The sequence below is a fragment of the Hyla sarda genome, chromosome 10 (genome assembly GCF_029499605.1).
Source record: "Hyla sarda isolate aHylSar1 chromosome 10, aHylSar1.hap1, whole genome shotgun sequence".
In the NCBI taxonomy this organism is placed as follows: Eukaryota; Metazoa; Chordata; class Amphibia; order Anura; family Hylidae; genus Hyla; species Hyla sarda.
This window is the reverse complement of record NC_079198.1, coordinates 136,663,719-136,688,761: the sequence shown is the minus strand read 5'-3', so window position 1 is coordinate 136,688,761 and position 25,043 is coordinate 136,663,719. Positions and strand designations below refer to the sequence as shown.

The 25,043-nt window shown below is 39.5% G+C and overlaps 1 protein-coding gene across 12 annotated transcripts in view; it reads right to left on the bottom strand.

Moving 5' to 3' along the window:
• TP73 (tumor protein p73) overlaps positions 1–25,043 on the bottom strand; it is a 184,261-nt gene that overhangs the window by 108,076 nt on the left and 51,142 nt on the right. For 8 of the 12 annotated variants that reach the window (XM_056544417.1, XM_056544422.1, XM_056544416.1 and 5 more), the window contains 2 exons: positions 4,176–4,271; positions 1,825–1,948 (listed from right to left, as the gene is read on the bottom strand). In XM_056544417.1, the coding sequence (XP_056400392.1) occupies positions 1,825–1,948; positions 4,176–4,271 (220 nt within the window). Of the gene's footprint in view, positions 1–1,824; positions 1,949–4,175; positions 4,272–23,603; positions 23,707–25,043 lie in introns of those variants that run through there. The other 4 variants (XM_056544419.1, XM_056544424.1, XM_056544425.1 and 1 more) reach the window with 4 other exon arrangements.

Below are 25,043 nucleotides of genomic sequence, written 5' to 3'. Positions count from 1 at the left end.
TCTTGCACAACAAATAGGACATACAATATACACCAGTATATCAATTGTAATACTAAATCCATTATATATGTAGCAACATGTATTGCCTGTAATTTACAATATGTAGGATGCTCGGGTAATTCATTGAAAGTGAGGTTTAGGAAACATATTACGGATGCTAAAAGTAGTTTGACAAACATGTCCATGCTGTCACGTCACTTTAGAGAGTCCCATTCAGGGGACACTACCCATTTACGAGTATTGGGGGTAGAAAAAGTCACCTTAGGACCTAGGGGAGGCGATCTTAGAAAGAAATTATACAATAGAGAGGCACATTGGATGTTCCTTTTGGGAACAAGATTCCCGCAAGGGTTAAACAAAAGATTGGATTTAATGTTAACGTGTGCATAAACTGAATAAGAGAATATAGTTGATGTATACAATTTATTATTAATCACGTATGTTTAGTTTCCGGTCCAATATGCATTCTTCGTTTCTTGTGCACAAATAATACATTTTGAATTGTCGCAAATTATAGGGGGATGTTCACACGGTGAGATGCACATTATGCGGTTATTGATCTATACATAAATATTTCGGATCTTGGTGTGCAGATATAGTTTAAATTGTTTATTTCGGTAAATATGTACTTCCAAATTAATATGAATATCGGTAGTATTGATAAACTAGCTTTTAGACTATTCGAGATTGAAATTTAAATGTTACTCAAAATTTGAAATTTAAAGCCGCATTGTCTGCATCCTTGTGTGAACTCTCTCCGAACGATCAAATGTGATCATGATTCCCAATGCCATGTTTTGTAACCAACTGTTTTTAATTAAGATTCATGTGGTCATGTGACCAAACTCATGTGTATTTTAACCTGCATTATTGAGTGTATGTCTATCTACGACTAAGCACCTGAGTGTGCGAAACGCGTCAGATTGTGTCCTGCCTAAGCGTGTGAATAAAGCCATTGACAAGTTTTACCTGCATCTTCCCGAGTGCCGGACGTTTTCTTTTCTGTGAGATTTCTACTAAGCCGGGAGCGGTACCGGTGTCCGTAGCACGAGATAGTGCAGCAAACGCGAGAGTGGTGAGCAGCCTGACCTTATCTGCATCATATATATATATATATATATATATATATATATATATATATATATAAAAAGGTTTTGCCTGGAATACCCCTTTAATCCGCACATATCTTCTGCGCTGCGGATATGATGCTGTGCAGTGTATGGAATAATACAGAGGTCTATGCTATGCGATCCAGCGATTAAAGGGGTACTCCGCCGCTCAGCGTTTTGAACAAACTGTTCCGAACGCTGGAGCCGGCGCCGAGAGCTTGTGACGTCCTAGCCCCGCCGCCTCACGATGTCACGTCCGCCCCCTCATGACATCATGCCCCGCCTCCCTCAATGCAAGTCTATGGGAGGAGGCGTGACTGCCATCACAACCCCCTCCCATAGACTTGCATTGAGGGGGCGGGGTGTGACATCATGAGGGGACAGGGGCTATGACGTCACGAGCTCCCGGCGCTGGCTCCATTTTTCCTATCGCTGAGCAGCGGAGTACCCCTTTAAGTGTAAAATAGAAAATACTTGAACGGAGGCCACAATGACACTCTTTTAGCCTCCCTAGGTCTGGGGGCGGGGGGTGGGGGGGGGGGGGTCTATGGATAAATTGGCCAAATTGCACACAAGTTACGCAGAACAATTTACATTATGATCTAAAAGTCTGCACAATTTCTTTTTAGCTAGATATAAAGATAAAAAAAAAAAAAAAGATATAAAAAAGATATAAAGATAGATACAAAGTACGTTTGGCCAACTCCACACCTACCATGATGGATTCGTTCATGTTCCTCATTTGATAGGCGTCCATGTTGACTTCCGTCTGATTAGAAACCTCAGAGCTGTTCGAGTGACTTGACTGAGGCAAATCAAAATAGTTACTGTCCGGCTCCCTGAAAAAAAGAAGGAAATGTGGATTAATAGTAGGTAAATTATTATCATCCTACAGGTTCAGAGCAGGAACTAAATCCACTTGTTAATAAGTGGAAACGGTCAGCAAGCTGCTGTTGGTGGATCTGATGTCAGGATGTCCGACAGTAGATTGGCTACAGAAACACATGACTACGCAGCCCAAATATTAGGTCTTTTAAAGGGGTACTCAGCGTTCGGAACGTTTTGTTCCAAACGCTTGAAGTGGGCGGTGGGGGTCGTGACATCACGACCACGCCCCCTCAATGCAAGTCTATGGGAAGGGGCGTGTCACGCCCCTTCCCATAGACTTGCATTGAGGGGGCGTGACTTGACGTCACAAGGGGCGTGGCAGTGATACCACACCCAGCGTTCTAAACGAATGCCGGGTGCTGCCCGCAGCTGGAACCCCCATGATCAAACATCTTTTCCATTATCCTTTATATAGGAAATAAGATGTCTAGGGGCAGAGTACCCCTTTAAGGTTAATCTGTTTGGGTATTATTTGGTGAATAAGCCAGGCTGCCATAATGTAGATTAGATGGTTTCTAGGGAGGAACAAGATTTTATACATTCAGACATTCCAGACAGTCCGCAGAAAGAATAGACGGGTCTTTCTGCGGACACCAGAATTTGAATTTCTGTGCCAGATGTTTCCGGGGCAGAAATTCTGCAATGTGAACAGCGCAGTAGAATCCTATTGAAATCAATGGGATGGAAATTCCATTGGGTGAAAATAGCCTTAAAGGGGTACTCCGATGGAAATGTTTTTCAAACCAACTGGTGCCAGAAAGTTAAACAGATTTGTAAATTACTTCTATTTAAAAATCTTAATCCTTCAAGTACTTATCAGCTGCTGTATGCTCCACAGGAAGTTGTATTTCTTTCTGGAGTTCTTTTCAGTCTGACCACAGTGTTCTCTGCTGACACCTCTGTCCGTATCAGAGAGAGCAATGTGGTCAGACTGAAAAGAACTCCAGAAAGAAATACAACTTCCTGTGGAGCATAAAGCAGCTGATAATACTGAAAGGATTAAGATTTTTATAAGATTGATATTAAGTAATTTACATATCTGTTGAACTTTCTGGCACCAGTTGATTTAAAAAAAAAAAAATTCCACCGGAGTACCCCTTTAAAGGAGTACTCCGACCCTAAGACATCTTACCCCCTATCCAAAGGATAGGGGATTAGATGTCTGATCACGGGGGTCCCGCATGCAATCTCTAATGCAATCTCTCATGCAAGCCTATGGGAGGGGGCGTGACGGCCTCCATGCCCCCTCCCATAGACTTGCATTGAGGGGGCGGGGTGGGGCGTGACATCACGACCCTGTGGTCATGAGTCTTCAGACACAGAGCGATCATTGCTTTGTGCAGCTGAGACAGGTGGGTGCTGCATGAGAGATTGCGGGGGGTCCCCAGAGGTGGAACCCCCTCGATCAGACATCTTATCCCCTAAAGGAGGGTCGGAGTACCCCTTTTAAGGGGTTATCCATGAATCGAAAAACAGAGATAATTTATTTCAAAGACCACTCTCTGTCTGTCTCCAGGTTGGGTGTGGTTCTGAAGCTCTGTTCCATTGAAGTGAATGGAGCCAAGTTGTAATACCACACCCAAAGTGGAGACAGACAGGGAGCAGGGATGTTTTTTTATTCCTGGATAACCCCTTTAATCAGGTGCTGAAGTGGTTGAAGCCAAATTAAGCTGTGTTACATCTTGTATAATAAGTAACATTACATCTGTAAACTATATTTATAGAGGCAGCCAATGCGGTTACAGTACAGGAGGGAACACTAGAGACTTCAGTACCCTAGATCATAGCGGGTACTGCCAAGTATATGTAACATAAGTGAGCACAGCGGTAGTGACCATATATGCCACACATTGGTAGCGGTACAGAGATCTATGCCCATCTACAGGATGACAACAGGAATCATCAACCAAGTGGAGGCTGAAGTAACAACCTGAGGCTGAACATATATCTGGGCATCAGTGTAAAACCTATAACCAAGACGCCAATCTACCATATATAATAGTGGCCCATGTGGTAGACAGGGCTTTGGGCCCCTCGGTGTGATAGCTAGCACTGCACGTTTTTTAGGCCACTAGTGACATCAGCAGATACATATCCTTTGATACATTGACACATAATACTATGCACCAGCATCAGACACGTACAAAGATGTAGCAACCTGCTGTGGCTGTGACTTACAGGGTACTCCAGAGGTGCTCAAATGTCGTCCCTTCATCAGCAGGGGAAGAATTAGACATCTTCACCGAGGGGGAATCAGACAAAGGATATATCACTCTGCGAAAGACACATGTATTACAGAGCGCACCACAAATATCATACTGCATCAGATCCAACAACAAAGCAACACAAACTATATCATCATCTATTGGGGATTATTGGTGTGAGGCCTAACTGCAAAAAGGACAGATAGATATGAGATAGATATAAGATGGATAGATAGATATGAGGTAGATAGATAGATATGAGATAGATAGATATGAGATAGATAGATATGAGATAGATAGATAGATAGATATGAGATAGATATGAGATAGATATAAGATGGATAGATAGATATGAGGTAGATAGATAGATATGAGATAGATAGATATGAGATAGATAGATAGATAGATAGATATGAGATAGATATAAGATGGATAGATAGATATGAGATAGATAGATAGATATGAGATAGATAGATATGAGATAGATAGATAGATAGATATGAGATAGATAGATATGAGATAGATAGATGAGATAGATAGATATGAGATAGATAGATAGATATGAGATAGATATAAGATGGATAGATAGATATGAGATAGATAGATAGATAGATAGATAGATATGAGATAGATATAAGATGGATAGATAGATATGAGATAGATAAATAGATAGATAGATAGACAGATATGAGATAGATAGATAGATAGATAGATAAATAGATAGATAGACAGATAGATTTGAGATAGATATAAGATGGATAGATAGATATGAGATAGATAGATAGATAGATAGATATGAGATAGATAGACATGAGATAGATCAACAGCTGTCCGGGCCTGCTGGGAGTTAAAGTTTTGTAACATTTGGAGGGCCACAGTGAGACCACTATCAGCAACAACAAGGAAGGCAAAATATACCTCCAAAGTGATCTCTCAGTTAGATAAAAACGGTAATAATTTATTGTAGAAATAGACATGCAACACAAAGGTTTCCAGCCAGGACCAGACTCTCCGTCAGGCACTATTACAACACTAGAGATAGATAGATAGATAGATAGATAGATAGATAGATATGAGATAGATAGATAGATAGATAGATAGATATGAGATAGATATGAGATAGATAGATAGATAGATAGATTTGAGATAGATAGATAGATAGATATGAGATAGATAGATAGATAGAAAGATATAGATAGATAGATAGATATTAGATTGATACATATGAGATAGATAGATATGAGATAGATAGATATGAGATAGATAGATATGAGATAGATAGATATGAGATAGATAGATAAATAGATAAAGAACAGTAAAAGCCAGGGGTGTAACATGTAACCATATCAAGACCTGTAGTGGGGCCCCACTTGACAATGCACAGTGATGTCATAATAGTGGAATAAAATGTGCACAATGATGTCAAAATAATAAAGACAATGCACACAGTGATGTCATTGCATATAAATAGTAGATATTGTGTTACCATATTACAGTGATGTCACAGCATAAGTATACTTTATACAGTAATGTCTGAGTTCAAGGATAATGCATATAATGACATCACAGCAGAGGAGAAAAACAAACAAACAACAATAACAATGATATCACAGTACAGGAATAATGCACACAGCAGGGACACAGCAAATCTTGCAATGGGGTCTATTCAATGTTTTTATGCTTATTTCTTAGGTATCACCACCCCTTCATCACGGGTACCTATATCTGCCTTGTAGTTAAACCCATGATAGGACCTCTCCAAAAGAGAGCCTCTTTGAGAAAACACCCCCTATCCAGACCATCTTTTATGTGACAGTCCCCCTTCTCAAGGATTCAGAGTAACTAGTAAGTGTTTTAACGGTGTACTCCGCTGGAAAACTTTTTTTTTTTTTTTAAATCACATGGTTCTAGAAAGTTAAACAGATTTGTAAATCACTTCTATTAAAAACTCGTAATCCTACCAGTACTTATTAGCTGCTGAATACTACACAGTGCTCTCTGCTGACATCTCTGTCCATTTTAGGAACTGTCCAGAGCAGCATATGTTTGCTATGGGGATTTTCTCCTACTCTGGACAGTTCTTAAAATGGACAGAGATGTCAGCAGAGAGCACTGTGCTCGTGATGTCAGCAGAGAGCTCTGTGTTCCAAAAAGAAAATAATTTCCTCTGTAGTATTCAACAGCTAATAAGTACTGGAAGGATTAAGATTTTTTAATAGAAGTAATTTACAAATCTGTTTAACTTTCTGGCACCAGTTGATGAAAAAAAAAAAAAAAAGGTTTCCACCGGAGTACCCCTTTAATATAAAGATTCTTCTTCACCATGGAGTAGCAGTCTGGCAGCGAGGCATGCCAGGAAATCTCCAGCGGCTCGGCAGTGATCAGGAGAGTGAGAACAGAGCTCTGCAGGAGTCAATTACATTAAAGTGCTAGCGCTTCGGTCATGGGCGCTTCTTCTCAGCACAGACATCAGCGAAACCTCAAGAGGTCTTCATCCTGTGGAAGACGGAATTAGAAGCTGCACTTCCCATAGTTAAGATGTGCCAAGGCCGACAAGCCCCTGCCTGCCCATCGCTGCCCATAATGTGTCGCTTTATTGCCTTCATATCCTACACTTAAGGCGAATGTTAGTCTGACAAGAGGGCTCTGATTGGAAGACTTGACGACACTCACAGTGATAGCGACTACAAGGCAGTGTCCTGCTGGGGGCGCCGGGTAACTCCTGGTCTGATGGCCATATACAGAAAGAAGTACCCGGAATATCGCTGCCCAAAACATATGTGATCAAAGCTGCCAATGGATTCTGACCTTATAAGAGTCTAATGATTAAAGGGGTATTCCAGGAAAAAAACTATATATATATATATATATATATATATATATATATATAAATAAATTAAAGGGGTACTCCGGTGAAAACCTTTTTTCTTTTAAATCAACTGGTGGCAGAAAGTTACACATATTTGTAAATTACTTCTATTAAAAAATCTTAATCCTTCCAGTACTTATTAGCTGCTGAATGCTACAGAGGAAATTCCTTTCTTTTTGGAACACTGATGACATCACGAGCACAGTGCTCTCTGCTGACATCTCTGTCCATTTTAGCAACCATGCATAGCAGATGTATGCTAAGGGCAGTATGGTGGCTCAGTGGTTAGCACTGCTGCCTTGCAGTGCTGGGGACTTGGGTTCAAATCCCACTAAGGACAACAATAAATAAAGCGTTATCATTATTATTATAATAACGTCAGCAGAGAGAACTGTGCTCGTGATGTCATCAGAGAACATTCCAAAAAGAAAAGAATTTCCTCTGTAGTATTCAGCAGCTAATAAGTACAGGAAGGATTAAGATTTTTTTAATAGAAGTAATTTACAAATATGTTTAACTTTCTGTCACCAGTTGATTTAAAAGAAAAAAGGTTTTCACCGGAGTACCCCTTTAACTGGCTCCAGAAAGTTAAACAGATTTGTAAATTACTTCTATTAAAAAATCTTTATCCTTTCAGTACTTATGAGCTTCTGAAGTTAAGGTTGTTCTTTTCTGTCTAAGTGCTCTCTGATGACACGTGTCTTGGGAACCGCCCTGTTTAGAAGAGGTTTGCTATGGGGATTTGCTTCTAAACTGGGCGTTTCCCGAGACACGTGTCATCAGAGAGCACTTAGACAGAAAAGAACAACCTTAACTTCAGAAGCTCATAAGTACTGAAAGGATTAAGATTTTTTAATAGAAGTAATTTACAAATCTGTTTAACTTTCTGGAGACAGTTGATATATAAAAAAAATTTTTTTCCTGGAATACCCCTTTAAAGTCATATGTCTGTATAGAACATTATAGTATTGTGGTATGTTGGGAGTCGTAGTGTCAGATAGAGTATTACAGAATTGTATTATGGTCATGTCCATTGATTGCATCATGATGGGAATTGTAGTGTCCTATGTATAGAACAGTGTTTCCCAACCAGGGCGCCTCCAGCTGTTGCAAAACTACAACTCCCAGCATGGCCGGACAGCCAAAGGCTGTCCGGCCATGCTGGGAGTTGTAGTTTTGCACCCTGGTTGGGAAACACTGATATAGAAGGTTGTAGAATTGTATTATGGTCATGTCCAGCGCAATTGGGGTTTAAGATGGCGCAAAATGCCCGGTTATCATATTTTTATGTAAACGTTAATTACATAAAAAACATATTGAATACGTTGTACGGATATGTTTTTTAAATGTATAAATATAAATTGGGTGTGCGTTTTTACATCCGTTTTATATATACGTTTCTAACATACACGTCAAACGTATTAGAAATCGTGATGTGAACACGGCCTAAATGAGTTTTAAAGTGCAGTCTGACCTGGAGTAAGGCTGAGAAAAAATTTGCGACAATTTTAATCTGTCGTATTTGATAAATCAGTTATCACTGGAACAGTCAAAGCAAATTTCATTTCGTCGTTGATAAAATAACACAAGCGGTGTGAAAGCAAAAAAGTCACAACATTTTTGTGCAAATCGTCATTTGTCAAGATTTGTGACGTATGTGCATATAAAAAGCTACATTGATATGTAAAAAAAATTGACATTAAAAAATACATTAATAATTTCCCCCCCTGGAACTTATTTTGTCTCTATTTTGGAAGTTCTGCACCAAACTGTTCCATTCAGCCGAATTCTTGCAAAAATGCTGACGGTGTATTAAAGATGAAATGTGTGAACCGAGAACTAAAAGCGCTTCATATTTCACGTGAAAGAGATTCGGCTCAGATGCGAAGGTTCTGTACAATACTGCCACCACCAGGCCATTATGAAAACTGCATACAATTATTCCTGCTGCTTTCTCTATAGTATCAGGATATATGGTAGTTTTACATCTCCCCTCCAGCTCTATCTGTATACTGCTGCTATCTCTATGGTATCAGGATATATAGTAGTTATACACCTCCCCTCCAGCTCTATCTGTATACTGCTGCTATCTCTATGGGATCAGGCTATATAGTAGTTACACATCTCCTTTCCAACTCTATCTGTATACTGCTGCTATCTCTAAGGGATCAGGATATATAGTAGTTATACACTTCCCCTCCAACTCTATCTGTTTATTGCTGCTATCTCTATTGTATTAGGATATATAGTAGTAATAAAGCTCCACTAAGGCTGCAATATTTCTCTTAAAAACACACTTTGAATAAGATATAAAGCATCAAAACGGCAGATAATGTGAACTGACCCCAACTAAGTAATTAGTCAGTTTACCTGTGTGAACAATGGCATCAGCCCGATTTGATGATGAGGTGCAGTGATAAAACTCTAACCCCTCTCTCTGCAAAGCATGGAGTGCTTCTTTAATTTTTCATTATGCAGTGATTACGTTTCTTTGGGGGGAAAAATGGAAAAGCCCTTTTTTTTTGCAGAATGAGAATTCTGCAATAAAATCCAAACTCAATAAACAATAACAATAAACACCAATATAAATGTGTCGTATGGCCTGTAGACATAGACTGTAGATATATAGAGGTTAGTGATCCATAGGTAAGTAAGAGGACAGGTCTATCAGTGCGTTAGTATCCGATTTGCACAACCCTAACATATACAAGACACTATTATAGAGAGTCATTTGTGCATGCAGACTAAATACCTGACCATATGTTCTATAGTTCCTATGTACATATAATAGAATGCATGGCGGATATCATAGTGGAGTTTGCTCATAAAGGTACAAGCACTGTATGTAGGAATCTCCTAGATAACCTGACTGCTGTCTCGCAGCCATACTGATCAGCTATAGAATACAACTGGCAGCTGTTATTTATGTTGATGGGAATTTCCTGGTGAGATTTGCTCCGCTCGATGTTATCTCTGCATTCTAGGAATGACAAATTATTACAGATTTAGCAATGACACCAATGCCATGTAAGAGTCAGATCAGTACCAGCCTGAGCCGACCCCTCAACACCTGTACTCAGAAGAGATCTACCGCGGGGATTCCTAGAAGAAGCACGTACATTTATTGTTTAGTGTCATTGTAACTGAAGGTTTTGGTTACATAGGGAAAATGCATATAGAGCAACTGTGCAACCTATTGGCTATAAGTTTAATTTTTACTTTTGTTAGTGCGGTCAGTTTGGATGATAAAAGATTAAGAGTTGAAGGTGCTACAATGTCCCCTACTAATGTAACATTGATGTCCTCAGGGTGTAACAAGTAACACTTCACTGTGACCACCCTCAGTAGCAAATTCAGAACATGAAGGGTTATGAATATGTTTACTTCTCTGATGCAAAAGAATAATGTACACAGTGATGTCACTAAAGTAAGATAATGTACACAGTGATGTCACTAAAGTAAGATCATGTATACAGTGATGTCACTGAAGTAAGATCATGTACACAGTGATGTCACTAAAGTAAGATGATGTATAAAGTGATATCACTAAAGTAAGATCATGTACACAGTAATGTAACTAAAGTAAGATCATGTATACAGTGATGTCACTAAAGTAAGATCATGTATACAGTGATGTCACTAAAGTAAGATAATGTACACAGTGATGTCACTAAAGATCATGTATACAGTGATGTCACTAAAGTAAGATCATGTACACAGTGATGTCACTAAAGTAAGATCATGTACACAGTGATGTCACTAAAGTAAGATCATGTACATAGTGATGTCACTAAAGTAAGATCATGTATACAGCGATGTCACTAAAGTAAGATAATGTACACAGTGATGTCACTAAAGTAAGATAATATACACAGTGATGTCACTAAAGTAAGATCATGTATACAGTGATGTCACTAAAGTAAGATAATGTACACAGTGATGTCACTAAAGTAAGATAATGTACACAGTGATGTCACTAAAGTAAGATAATGTATACAGTGATGTCACTAAAGTAAGATTATGTACACAGTGATGTCACTAAAGTAAGATCATGTATACAGTGATGTCACTAAAGTAAGATCATGCATACAGTGATGTCACTGAAGTAAGATCATGTATACAGGGATGTCACTAAAGTAAGGTAATGTACACAGTGATGTCACTAAAGTAAGATCATGTATACAGTGATATCACTAAAGTAAGATCATGTACACAGTGATGTCACTAAAGTAAGATCATGTATACAGTGATGTCACTAAAGTAAGATCATGTATACAGTGATGTCACTAAAGTAAGATAATGTACACAGTGATGTCACTAAAGATCATGTATACAGTGATGTCACTAAAGTAAGATCATGTATACAGTGATGTCACTAAAGTAAGATAATGTACACAGTGATGTCACTAAAGTAGGATCATGTATACAGTGATGTAACTAAAGTAAGATCATGTATACAGTGATGTCACTAAAGTAAGATAATGTATACAGTGATGTCACTAAAGTAAGATCATGTATACAGTGATGTCACTAAAGTAAGATCATGCATACAGTGATGTCACTGAAGTAAGATCATGTATACAGGGATGTCACTAAAGTAAGGTAATGTACACAGTGATGTCACTAAAGTAAGATCATGTATACAGTGATATCACTAAAGTAAGATCATGTACACAGTGATGTCACTAAAGTAAGATCATGTATACAGTGATGTCACTAAAGTAAGATCATGTATACAGTGATGTTACTAAAGTAAGATAATGTACACAGTGATGTCACTAAAGATCATGTATACAGTGATGTCACTAAAGTAAGATCATGTATACAGTGATGTCACTAAAGTAAGATAATGTACACAGTGATGTCACTAAAGTAAGATAATGTACACAGTGATGTCACTAAAGTAGGATCATGTATACAGTGATGTCACTAAAGTAAGATAATGTACAAAGTGATGTCACTAAAGTAAGATAATGTACACAGTGATGTCACTAAAGTAAGATCATGTAAACAGTGATGTCACTAAAGTAAGATCATGTATACAGTGATGTCACTAAAGTAAGATAATGTATACAGTGATGTCACTAAAGTAAGATCATGTACACAGTGATGTCACTAAATTAAGATAATGTACACAATGATGTCACTAAAGTAAGATCATGTATACAGTGATGTCACTAAAGTAAGATCATGTATACAGTGATATCACTTAAGTAAGATAATGTACACAGTGATGTCACTAAAGTAAGATCATGTATACAGTGATATCACTTAAGTAAGATAATGTATACAGTGAAGGTAAAAAAAAAGGGATAATGACCACTGTGATGTCATAATCCATGTATGATAAACACGATGATGTCACAGTACATGTGTAATATACATAATGATGACACAATCTATGTATGATAAACTCAATGACGTTGCAGTACATGTGTAATGTACACAGTGATGTCACAGTACAGTGACGCAAGTCCTTACATATAAAAGTAATAAAGATCTTCTGGAGCTGTAATGTAGAGGACAGGAGCTTCTTCGGGGTCCTGTACAGAACACAGTGTCCTAAAAAAGTAACATGGAGCCACCCTCACCTTGTGTCCAAAGGAGCAGCTAACCCTGGCACAGGTAAAGAGTACAGAACATGTAATACCTCCCTGTATTGTAGGGGGCGCTACCAGACAAAAATTCAGTGCATGCACTTCAGTAATACAGGAGTTTTACCAGTGAATGCCCATTCTAACTGGTCAGTTCTTCTGGCCATTGACACGTTTCACAAATCTGTACTGTACATTGTGGCCCTCATTTACTATTTCAAACCCGACATGTTTTGTCTGGTTGTGCGCCAGATTCTGTTGCATTGCGCCAGAAATTCTGTCTGCACCAGATTTTGTGCCAGTATTTGTGCCAGAATTGAAAAAACCCGACTAACTCTTCATTTTGATAAGAAAACCTGAAAAATGGCCATGGCCGCCGGGAAAAAGGGGCGCGGTCTCCGAAAAGGGGCGTGTTCCTGACATTTTCACAAAAACCCAACATATCTACTAAGGTTTCCACAGAAAATGTGGTGGATTTGAGCTGAGGAAAACCAGACAGATCAGAGAATGTGTAAGAAAAGCAAAATGTAGGGAAACCTTAGTAAATACCGTGGAAAATAAATTGTAGGGAATTAAAACCCACAAAGAAACCTACACAACAGTCTTAGTAAATAAGGGCCTGTATGTTGAGTCTGTTTTATAGTTACAATGGTCCAGAAAAGACCAGAAAATAACATTGTATGTTGAAACTATTGTATGTTGTGGCCATTGTAAGTTGAGGAAGGGGTCATTCCCAGCACCCTGAAACGCGTCTAGTCTTATATACAAATATACAAATCTGAACTGAGCGATACAATATAGCACTGCCAACTTTATCACAGCCGACATACAAAAAGAGAAGGAGGCCGCCCACTGCACCTATTTTTCCAAATCAGCTGTCCTCCTCACCGGGTACATTTCCAGTTTGTCCGCTTTCACCACGAGTATCTTGCTATAAGATCTGCAGCGAGGGTCCGACACGCCAACACGGGCATATTGCGGACCCCACACAGAGGACTCTCATGCCAGAGCTCCGCAGGTTCGTGAGGATCTCCATATATAACAACCGTCAGGGACCTCACAGCAACCGCAGGATCTGCTAACACCGGCCCGTCGCATTGCGGGACCAGCGGCTCTGGATACAGTGAGAAAATTATTCATTCATACAAAGACTATTGGCAGCATGTTTTAACCTCCGCAGAGACTTAAAAATATATAAAATCCAATTGCCGGATTATCCATTTCCTTCGGACTATCGGCTTTTTGCACCAAACAGAATTGAAGACTTTTATATTATCAGCAGCACTACACCTAATGTTATATATATTTTTTTGCCATTAGGGCCCAATGGCATAAGAATTGTAATTTAAAGGGGTACTCTTTAAAACCTTTTTTCTTTGAAATCAACTGGTGGCAGAAAGTTAAACACATTTGTAAATTACTTCTATTAAAAAATCTTAATCCTTCCAGTACTCATTAGCTGCTGAATGCTACAGAGGAAATTCCTTTCTTTTTGGAACACTGATGACATCACGAGCACAGTGCTCTCTGCTGACATCTCTGTCCATTTTAGCAACCATGCATAGCAGATGAATAGCAGATATATGCTAAGGGCTGCATGGTGGCTCAGTGGTAAGCACTGCTGCCTTGCAGTGCTGGGGACTTGGGTTCAAATCCCACTAAGGACAACAATAAATAAAGCGTTATTTTTATTATTATAATAACGTCGGCAGAGAGAACTGTGCTCGTGATGTCATCAGAGAGCATTCTAAAAAGAAAATAATTTCCTCTGTAGTATTCAGCAGCTAATAAGTACAGGAAGGATAAAACATTTTTAATAGAAGTAAATTACAAATATGTCTAACTTTCTGCCACCAGTTGATTTAAAAGAAAAAAGGTTTTCACCGGAGTACCCCTTTAATTCACTCGCTCTAATAATATGTTATAATTCATGCTCATTTTAGGTAACTTTTAATTTTAATAAATATTCCATATTTTTTACACGAACTGTTTCTACTCATTTTTTATTGTGTGCCCAGTAGGGCAGTGTCTTTGAGGTGCGGTTAACTTGTATTTATTATTTCTTAAATTTTCGATCGATCTTTTAACCGCATTAAGCCTCAGAGACTTGGTTGTGAGCTGCGCGCATTTTTCTTTTTTCTAATTTAAAAATCTGTTTAACTTTCTGGCACCAATTGATTAAAAAAAAAAGTTTTCCACTGGAGTACCCCTTTAAGGGTTTAGGGCAGTGTTTTCAAAATGGGGGTGTCTCCAGCTGTTGCAAACTTCAACTCACAGCATGCCCGGACAGCCTACGGCTGTCCGGGCATGCTGGGAGTTGAAGTTTGCAACAGCTGGAGGCACCCTGGTTGGTAAACACTGGTTTAAGGTATGATTTGGGACAGGCACTAGAATCAGAGACCATGGGTATATATGTGTAAGAATGTATTTGTGTTTTATTGTACATTATTACGTTGTTTTGTGTTATTTATATGACGAGTCGGTGTGACTGCTTACTCAGTGCTCTACATCTACAGGATATGAAAGTGTCACAGATCACGTGCATCATTCATTGTGAGAAGAGGCCAAAAACTCTTAAGGGCGTAACACTGGGCCTCTATTCTAAAATTCAGCTTAAAGGGCCAGTAAGCCAAAAGCCTTGGGCTCATATGATGTGTGGTTGAATGCACTCGCTGTTATCAGCCATTTAATGAGATGATTGACAGGAAGTGTAAAAATATTCCTATATTACTGCCCCCCTTCCCCGTGACCACTTCTTTATGTCACATATCTTCAGAAACATCTATATGCATTGTAAAGAAGCAGTCAGGGTTTTTTTTTTTGGTTTTTTTTGTGCTTATATAGTGTAGCATAGGCAATGATTAGAAAGTATAGAGGTTCTTGTCTATGCCTTGTGCTTACCTGATTTGATGTGGCAGGCATGAGTGCATTCACATCATGGTTAGGTAGCAGTATACATAGACCCCAATGCAAAAACCTATGCAACAACGTTGTGTACGTTTTTGGTTTATGTACTGTTTTGTGTGTTTTTTTTTTACTGTACACAAAACCGCAGTCTACTACGGATTTGTGTCCTGTTTTAAAGGGGTACTCCAGTGAAAACCTTTTTTCTTTTAAATCAACTGGTGGCAGAAAGTTAAACATATTTGTAAATTACTTCTATTAAAAAATCTTAATCCTTCCTGTACTTATTAGCTGCTGAATACTACAGAGGAAATTATTTTCTTTTTGGAATGCTCTCTGATGACATCACGAGCACAGTTCTCTCTGCTGACGTTATTATAATAATAATAACAACACTTTATTTATTGTTGTCCTTAGTGGGATTTGAACCCAAGTTCCCAGCACTGCAAGGCAGCAGTGCTAACCACTGAGCCACCATGCTGCCCTTAGCATACATCTGCTATGCATGGTTGCTAAAATGGACAGAGATGTCAGCAGAGAGAACTGTGCTCGTGATGTCATCAGTGTTCCAAAAAGATATGGATATGCGTATGGGTCTATGGTGGCATACAGTTTTTGGGATACTGTACTCACCGCGGCCATCGCTGAATCAAACGAGGCTCATGGAAGGAAGGAGAGGGTAGGTGGTAGACGGGGGCTCAGAGGCAACAACCGGTGGTTTCGTGCTAATTAGCACTTCTTCTGGCATAATTAGCACAAAACCACCGGTCGTTGCCTCTGAGCCCCCATCTACCACCTACCCTCTCCTTCCTTCCAGGAGCCTCGTTTGATTCAGTGATGGACTCGGTGAGTGCAGGATCTATCTCTACCAGTTATTGCCGCCTGTATTATTGACTTTTCTTTTCCATGCACTACCATCCTAGTTTTTTCTATTATTTGGCTGCCCCCACTTGGATTCTCCGGTTTTTATGCCGGATGTTGTATCCAGTTAGTGTGAACTGTGCCTCCTTCCTCTCTTCTTTATTTGCATTTTGTTTTTGGTATACGTTTTTTTTCTTGCACATGGCAAACCACACAGACTTTCCTTGGAATTTGAATAAGGCTTCATTCACATCACAATTTTACCATACTGTTTCCCATCAGTTTTTTTTTTCTTTTGCATAACGTATGCCTTAAAAACTGACGAATGCAAACGTGTGCTATAAATTTAAACTGCATACAGTTTAAGGGTGCGTTCACACGCTATTACTAGCAGCTGGTTGCCTGCTGCGGGAATCCCGCTGCGAGTTACGCAACCACAGACAGTCCGCAATAGTGTCAGATTTGCGGAATGTCCGTGGACCCATTCAAATGAATGGTAGCGTAACTCACAGCGGATTTCCCGCAGCGGGAAACCCCTTGCTAGTTACTAGCATGTGAACACACCCTTAAACCGTATGCTTTTTGAATTTAGATGTTCAGTTGTATCAGTTTTGTTGCAAAAAAAAAAAAAAAGTAACACTTTTTTTTGCAATAAAGTTCAGATTGTTTTATGCCATTGCACATTGCCATGTGCAAGAAAAAAACGTATCCCGAAAACCGTATGACACATAGACCCATCCGTTTTTTATTGACTTTAATGTTTAAAAAAATATATACAGTTCGTATACGGTTTTTAAACAGTACACAAAACAGTAGTAGAGTGCAGTTTTGTGTACGGTAAAAAAAAACACACAAGACCGTACACTACCAAAAACGTACACAACCGTATGCTTCTTGTTGCATACGTTTTTCCTTGGGATGTCTATGTATATGGTTTTCTATATGGTTGCATATGTTTTTCCTATAGAAAAACGTATACAGGAACTGTATAGCAAAAACCGTGATGTGAATGGAAAAATTAGAATTTTATTACAAGAAATTGTTAATCAAAAAAATTTATATTTAAAATTTTTTTTTAAACTGATGCAACTGGACATCTAAATTCAAAATGCATACAGTTTAAATTTATAGCACACTTTTGCATCCAGTTTTGTCAGTTTTTAAGGCATAAATTTTGCAAAAAAAAAAAAACTGATGCAAAACAATATGGCAAAATCATGATGTGAATGTGAATTCTTATTTCAGAACAAAAATAAGAGGGGGGGGGGGGGTATCATCACTGAAGTTCACCTATTGAGACCAAATCACATGGCTGGACACCGGCAACCAGAAGCCTAGATAAGTGGGTTGGGTAGGTTCACATTTTGAGCATTGTTAATGCATTTGCTTATTCTGTGCATTTTTTAGAGAAATATTGTCATGAGGAGAATGGATTTGACTTATAGTGACTTCAGGCTGTGTTTATCATTTTTACTACAGCTTTGAAATGTTTTTAGTGCAATCTGTGCAATTGTGGTAACTAGAAGGATTTTGCTGTTTTTCTGGTGGTTAAAAAAGATAAATAAATAAATAAATAAATAAATAGATAAACCTGGCAAAAACACAACGTGTAACCACAGCATCAAGGGAGGTGTATAACTACTAAATATATCCTTATTCCATAGAGATAGCAGCAGTATACAGATAGAGCTGAAGGGGAGGTGTATAACTCCTATATATCCTGATCCCATAGAGATAGCAGCAGTATACAGATAGAGCTGTAGGGGAGGTGTATAACTACGATATATCATGATCCCATAGAGATAGGAGCAGTATACAGATAGAGCTGGAGGGGATGTGTATTACTACTATATATCCTGATCCCATAGAGATAGCAGCAGTATACAGATAGAGCTGGAGGGGAGGTGTATAACTACTATATATCCTGATTCCATAGAGATAGCAGCAGTATACAGATAGAGCTGGAGGGGAGGTGTATAACTACTATATTCCCTGATCTTATAGAGATAGCAGCAGTATACAGATAGAGCTGGATGGGAGGAGTATAATTACTATAAATCCTGGTACCACAGAGCTAGCAGCAGTATACAGATAGAGCTGGAGGGGAGAAGTATAATTACTATATATCCCGATCCCATAGAGATAGCAGCAGCAGTATACAGATAGAGCTGGAGGGGAGGGGTTTAACTACTATATATCCTGACCTCATAGAGATAGCAGCAGCAGTATACAGAAAGAGCTAGAGGGGCGGGGTATAACTACTATATATCCTGATCTCATAGAGATAGAGGCAGCAGTATACAGATAGAACTGGAGGCGAAGTGTATAACTACTACAGTATATATCCTGATCCCATAGAAATAGCAGCAGCAGTATACAGATAGAACTGGAGGGAGGTGTATAACTACGATATATCATGATCCCATAGAGATAGCAGCAGTATACAGATAGAACTGGAGGGAGGTGTATAACTACTATACATCATGATCCCATAGAGATAGGAGCAGTATACAGATAGAGTTGGAGGAGAGGTGTATAACTACTGTATATCCTGATCCCATAGAGATAGCAGCAGTATACAGATAGAGCTGGAGGAGAGGTGTATAACTACTATATATCCTGATCTCATAGAGATAGCAGCAGCAGTATACAGATAGAGCTGGAGGAGAGGTGTATAACTACTATATATCCTGATCTCATAGAGACAGCAGCAGCAGTATACAGATAAATTTGGAGGGGATGTGTATAACTACTATATATCCTGATCTCATAGAGATAGCAGCAGCAGTATACAGATAGAGCTGGAGGAGAGGTGTATAACTACTATATATCCTGATCTCATAGAGATAGCAGCAGCAGTATACAGATAAAGTTGGAGGGGATGTGTATAACTACTATATATCCTGATCTCATAGAGATAGCAGCAGCAGTATACAGATAGAGCTGGAGGAGAGGTGCATAGCTACTATATATCATGATCTCATAGAGATAGCAGCAGTATACAGATAGAGTTGGAGGGGATGTGTATAACTACTATAAATCCTGATCTCATAGAGATAGGAGCAGTATACAGATAGAGCTGGAGGAGAGGTGTATAACTACTATATATCCTGATCTCATAGAGATAGCAGCAGCAGTATACAGATAAAGTTGGAGAGGATGTGTATAACTTCTATATATCCTGATCTCATAGAGATAGCAGCAGTATACAGATAGAGCTGGAGGGGATGTGTATAACTACTATATATCCTGATCTCATAGAGATAGCAGCAGTATACAGATAGAGCTGGAGGAGAGGTGTATAACTACTATATATCCTGATCCCATAGAGATAGCAGCAGTATACAGATAGAGCTGGAGGAGAGGTGTATAACTACTATATATCCTGATCTCATAGAGATAGCAGCAGCAGTATACAGATAGAGCTGGAGGAGAGGTGTATAACTACTATATATCCTGATCCCATAGAGATAGCAGCAGTATACAGATAGAGCTGGAGGAGAGGTGTATAACTACTATATATCCTGATCTCATAGAGATAGCAGCAGTATACAGATAGAGCTGGAGGAGAGGTGTATAACTACTATATATCCTGATCTCATAGAGATAGCAGCAGTATACAGATAGAGCTGGAGGAGAGGTGTATAACTACTATATATCCTGATCCCATAGAGATAGCAGCAGTATACAGATAGAGCTGGAGGAGAGGTGTATAACTACTATATATCCTGATCTCATAGAGATAGCTGTAGTTGTAGGTATGGATAGGTTTGTGCTGGTAACTTTCACAGTACATGAGCCTAATGCACACTGAATACACCCTCACAGCCCTGCTGCACTTTTATAAGTCACAGAGAACATGAAACGTTAGATGTAAGAGCACAATACAACTATGACCTATGAACACATTCAGCTAAGCTGATACCCGGCAATAACATAACTACAGGTAAATCAGAACTTGTGATTATGAGCTGCTTAACCCCCCAGTGACTCACATTCCATCTCACGGCCAAGGATTAACACTTTTCAGGTACTCTGTTGGAGTTAGGCATACAACCACATCATAAACACACACAAAAGACATGAATTAAAATGGTGCTTGTGATAAAAAAGATGATTTTTTCTCCAGGTCCATAGGTGAACGGGAGCTGAGCTGCAGTACCCAGGAACGGCCACTTCATAGTGAATGGAGGCCATGCATCTTGCCCCGTCCACTGTGCCGGTCTGGCCACAGCAGCCTTGCAGAACAGCTGTTTGGTGAGGGGGTTGATTGCCACCTCGCCAATGAATCAATTTGCCTGGAAAACTTCTTAAACATGTGCCTATCTCTTTAAAAAAAACATTTGACCAAGACAATCCTATAGCTTTACATTTTAGTATGTATCAGTCACATGGTGCTTAATCTGCTCTTTTCTAGTGACCCGTCAGTCTGAACACTCTCCACTATTGGTCGCCATTTTCAACGCTCACCAGGTCCAATCCGCTCCCCTACACAACGGAAGTGGCTGAAAATATACTATACAAGTATTTATTATGGATGTGTAGGCATTCTGTATGGTGTCTCCATAAACAATAGTTCTAGAGGAGAATATCTCCATGTCATGTGCTGAAACATGCGAAGTGGGCCTTGTGTGCCTCTGGTATGGGCCTCATGTGCTTTCAGTATAGGCCTTGTGTAACTCCAGTATGGGACTTGCATGCCTCCGGTATGGGCCTTGCGTGCCTCCGGTATGGGCCTTGCGTGCCTCCGGTATGGGCCTTGTGTGCCTCCGGTATGGGCCTTGCGTGCCTCCGGTATGGGCCTTGCGTGCCTCCGGTATGGGCCTTGCGTGCCTCTGGTATGGGCCTTGTGTGCCTCTGGTATGGGCCTTGTGTGCCTCTGGTATGGGCCTTGTGTGCCTCCGGTATGGGCCTTGTGTGCCTCCGGTATGGGCCTTGTGTGCCTCCTGTATGGGCCTTGTGTGCCTCCGGTATGGGCCTTGTGTGCCTCCGGTATGGGCCTTGTGTGCCTCCGGTATGGGCCTTGTGTGCCTCCGGTATGGGCCTTGTGTGCCTCCGGTATGGGCCTTGTGTACCTCCGGTATGGGCCTTGTGTACCTCCGGTATGGGCCTTGTGTGCCTCCGGCATGGGGATTGTGTGCCTCCGGCATGGGCCTTGTGTGTCTCCAGTATGGGTTTTGTGTGCCTCCTGAATGGGCCTTGTGTGCCTTTGGAATGTACCCTGTGTGTCCTCGTGGAGCTACAATATGGTCGTCGTGTGTCTCCAGTATGGGCCTTGTGTACCTCCAGCATGGGCTTTAGCAGGCTGTGGGCACCATAATATGTCCTGTGTATAGCCCCCAGTGGGGCCACTAATTATTCCATCAACTACACAGTTTACATTAAAGGGACAGTAAATCAAAACATGATGTTGCCACTGTGCTGTGCCACTGAATTCATTCTATTGCTCCCTGTTATCAGCCATTTCTGGCTTGAAAGAGACTGACTGTAGGGATTAGCAATAGTATAATTGTATGGAAGTAAAGAACACTCTCCCTGCCCGAGTGATCACTGAGAGATCTTATATTGTGCTTTTATTTTTCTATTTAGTACATGGTAAGTTTAGTTAAAAAATTACAAAAATAAACGATTCAGGCAACCATTTTCAGAAATGCATCGCCTCTAAAATGGCGCTTGGTGGATCCGGAAAAAACGCACGTTGTGAAAATAGCGAAAGTTCCTCCAAGCAGTTTTGCTGATCTTACGAGATCTCTATCTAACGTTTTCATCAGCTGTGATGACGATTTTCCCTAAATAGAGAAACTGCTGATCTCTCACCCGGTGTACACAAGCGGATGTTACCCTTAAAGTGTTATAAAAAGAAAAGAAGAGAATTTTGTAGGAGTATTGGCTGAATTAAGAGACCGGGCGAGCGCGGGGGTCACATGACCTCATTCATCAGACAGAAGTGTCCTGGTTTAAGGTCGTTTTATAAAGTTCTCTCTTCCTATTCTCACAATGTAACAACAATCTACAGAAATGAATGATAATGATAGTAACAATGGGGACATTTATCAATGTTGGTGTAAGGTAGTAAAGATTTTACCCATTTGCTTGGTGTATTGTTAGCACAGTTGCTAAAAATTTACCAAAAAGGCGCATGGGACTTGATAAATTTTGCACAATTACAGAAACCAGTGAGCTGCAGAGATTGGTTTAAGCTTCGTGCTCAGGCATCTGACACGTTTGTTTTTGTCCTATTAGGTGGTGTAGGTTTGCGTAAAAAAAGTAGGCTTTGTGCAAAGGTTGTGCACAAAAACAATATTTGCCGCACATGTTAACTTCATGTTCACTGCATAAAGTTCTCCGAAGTGCCACAAACAATACACTGCTTTGAAAAAGAACGCACAAAAAAGCAGCAAAAAGGGCAACTGTGCAAAATTTTGCGCCTAAAATACACAAAAAAAAAAATGGTGGACATCCATAAATGTTCTTCAATATGTGTGTGTATATATATATATATCATCGCCAGCCACCCTACAAAAGTATTATGTGTGAAAAAGGATCTGTGTATGAGAAGGAAAAAAAAGTCAGATAGATACATAGATATGAGATAGATAGGATGGATACAGTATGAGATAGAAATGTCTATCTATATTATATCTCACATCTGTCTTTCTCCAATCTATCAATCTTATAGCTATCTATCTATCTATCTATCTATCTATCTATCTATCTCATATCTATCTATCTCATATCTATCTAGCTATCTATCTATCTCATATCTATCTATCTATCTCATATCTATCTATCTCATATCTATCTATCTATCTATCTCATATCTATCTATCTATCTCATATCTATCTATCTCATATCTATCTATCTCATATCTATCTATCTCATATCTATCTATCTCATATCTATCTATCTCATATATATCTATCTATCCCATATCTATCTATCTATCTATCTCATATCTTTCTATCTCATATCTATCTATCTCATATCTATCTATCAATCAATCTCATATCTGTGGTGTCGCGGTACCGTATTGCATACCGTACCTTTTATGGTGGTCCCCAAAGTCAGAGTTACTACGTTCAGGTAGGGCCCCCTAGGTGGGACAGCCCCTAGTCGCCTCTTTTGTAATGTCTAAATGTATATATTTAACATAATGTACATTAGTATGCTTACCTTGGTAGCGTCGCAGGACTTTCGGTCATGTGACTATGTTAATTCCTCTATGGTATGTTGGAGGACCTTTGGAGGTCCTTGGGTCACATGATTACCCATAACTCTGTGTACAGAAGATTGACAGTTGTTATGGACCAGTGAGCTTTATACCCATATAAGGGAGCTGTAGCCAATGATCGCTCTCTTGGATGCCAGACTAGCAGGACGGATCTGCAAAACTTTCAAAGACAAGCTAGGTCAGAAACCTGCCGGCCTCAGCCTAAACTAAACCGTGAGTTAAAATCTCAATCCCCGCTAAAGCTAGCATGATTACTGGACCGAATCTAAACCCCTAAATCCAGTGGATCACAGCAACAATTATCTTCCTAAGGTCAATAGACTTACGAGGTCCCAACCACTTGTCAAGCTCTGATAGACTCTGTTGTATGGACTGTTCCTGTTCATTATTGCCTAAAATCTTCAGTAAAAGTTCCGACACATCTATCTATCTATCTATCTCATATCTATCTATATCTATTTATCTAATATCTATCTATCTATCTCATATCTATCTATCTCATATCTATCTATCTATCTATCTATATATATATATATATATATATATATATATATGTATCTAATATCTATCTTTCTAATATCTATCTATATATCTATCTATCTCATATCTATCTATCTAGAGAGGCAGGAGCAGCACAACCAAAGTAATCCACAATTTAGTGGGGTGCAGATAAGCCAGGGGGCACAGTCCCAATCGCAGACCATGAAGATAAATCCAAAATGAACAAAGTCCTGGCAGCACTCCCATAAGGTGCAAAAACGATAAATATATTGACCCAAGTGGCTGATGCAATGTTTCAGCAGCATCACGCTGCCATTTTCAAGCATTTTGTATCTATCTATCTTATATCTATCTATCTCTCTCTCATATCTATCTATTTCATATCTATCTATCTATCTATCTTATATCTATGTCTCTCATATCTATCTATCTCATATCTATCCATTTATCTATCCTTCTATGTTATATCTATCTATATGAGATAGATAGATATGAGATAGATAGATAGATAGATAGATAAATCCAAAGAGGCAGCAGCACACAAGGTATACGGTGCAAAAAAGTATGTGGTTTTATTGCATCAGTGCATACAGAGCTATGTACGCACTGATGCAATAAAACCACATACTTTTTTGCACCGTATACCTTGTGTGCTGCTGCCTCTTTGGATTTATCTATTGGGATCCCGAACCAAGGCTCCTACACAGCGTGCACCAGCTACCTGAAGCACTATCTGGTTGTGCTGCTCTCCTGGGATATTTAGATAGATAGATAGATATGAGATAGATAGATAGATAGATAATACTCCCAGGAGAGCAGCACAACCAACAGTGTGATCCAAGTAGATGGTGCTCGCTGAGTAGGAACCTTGGTGCCGGGAT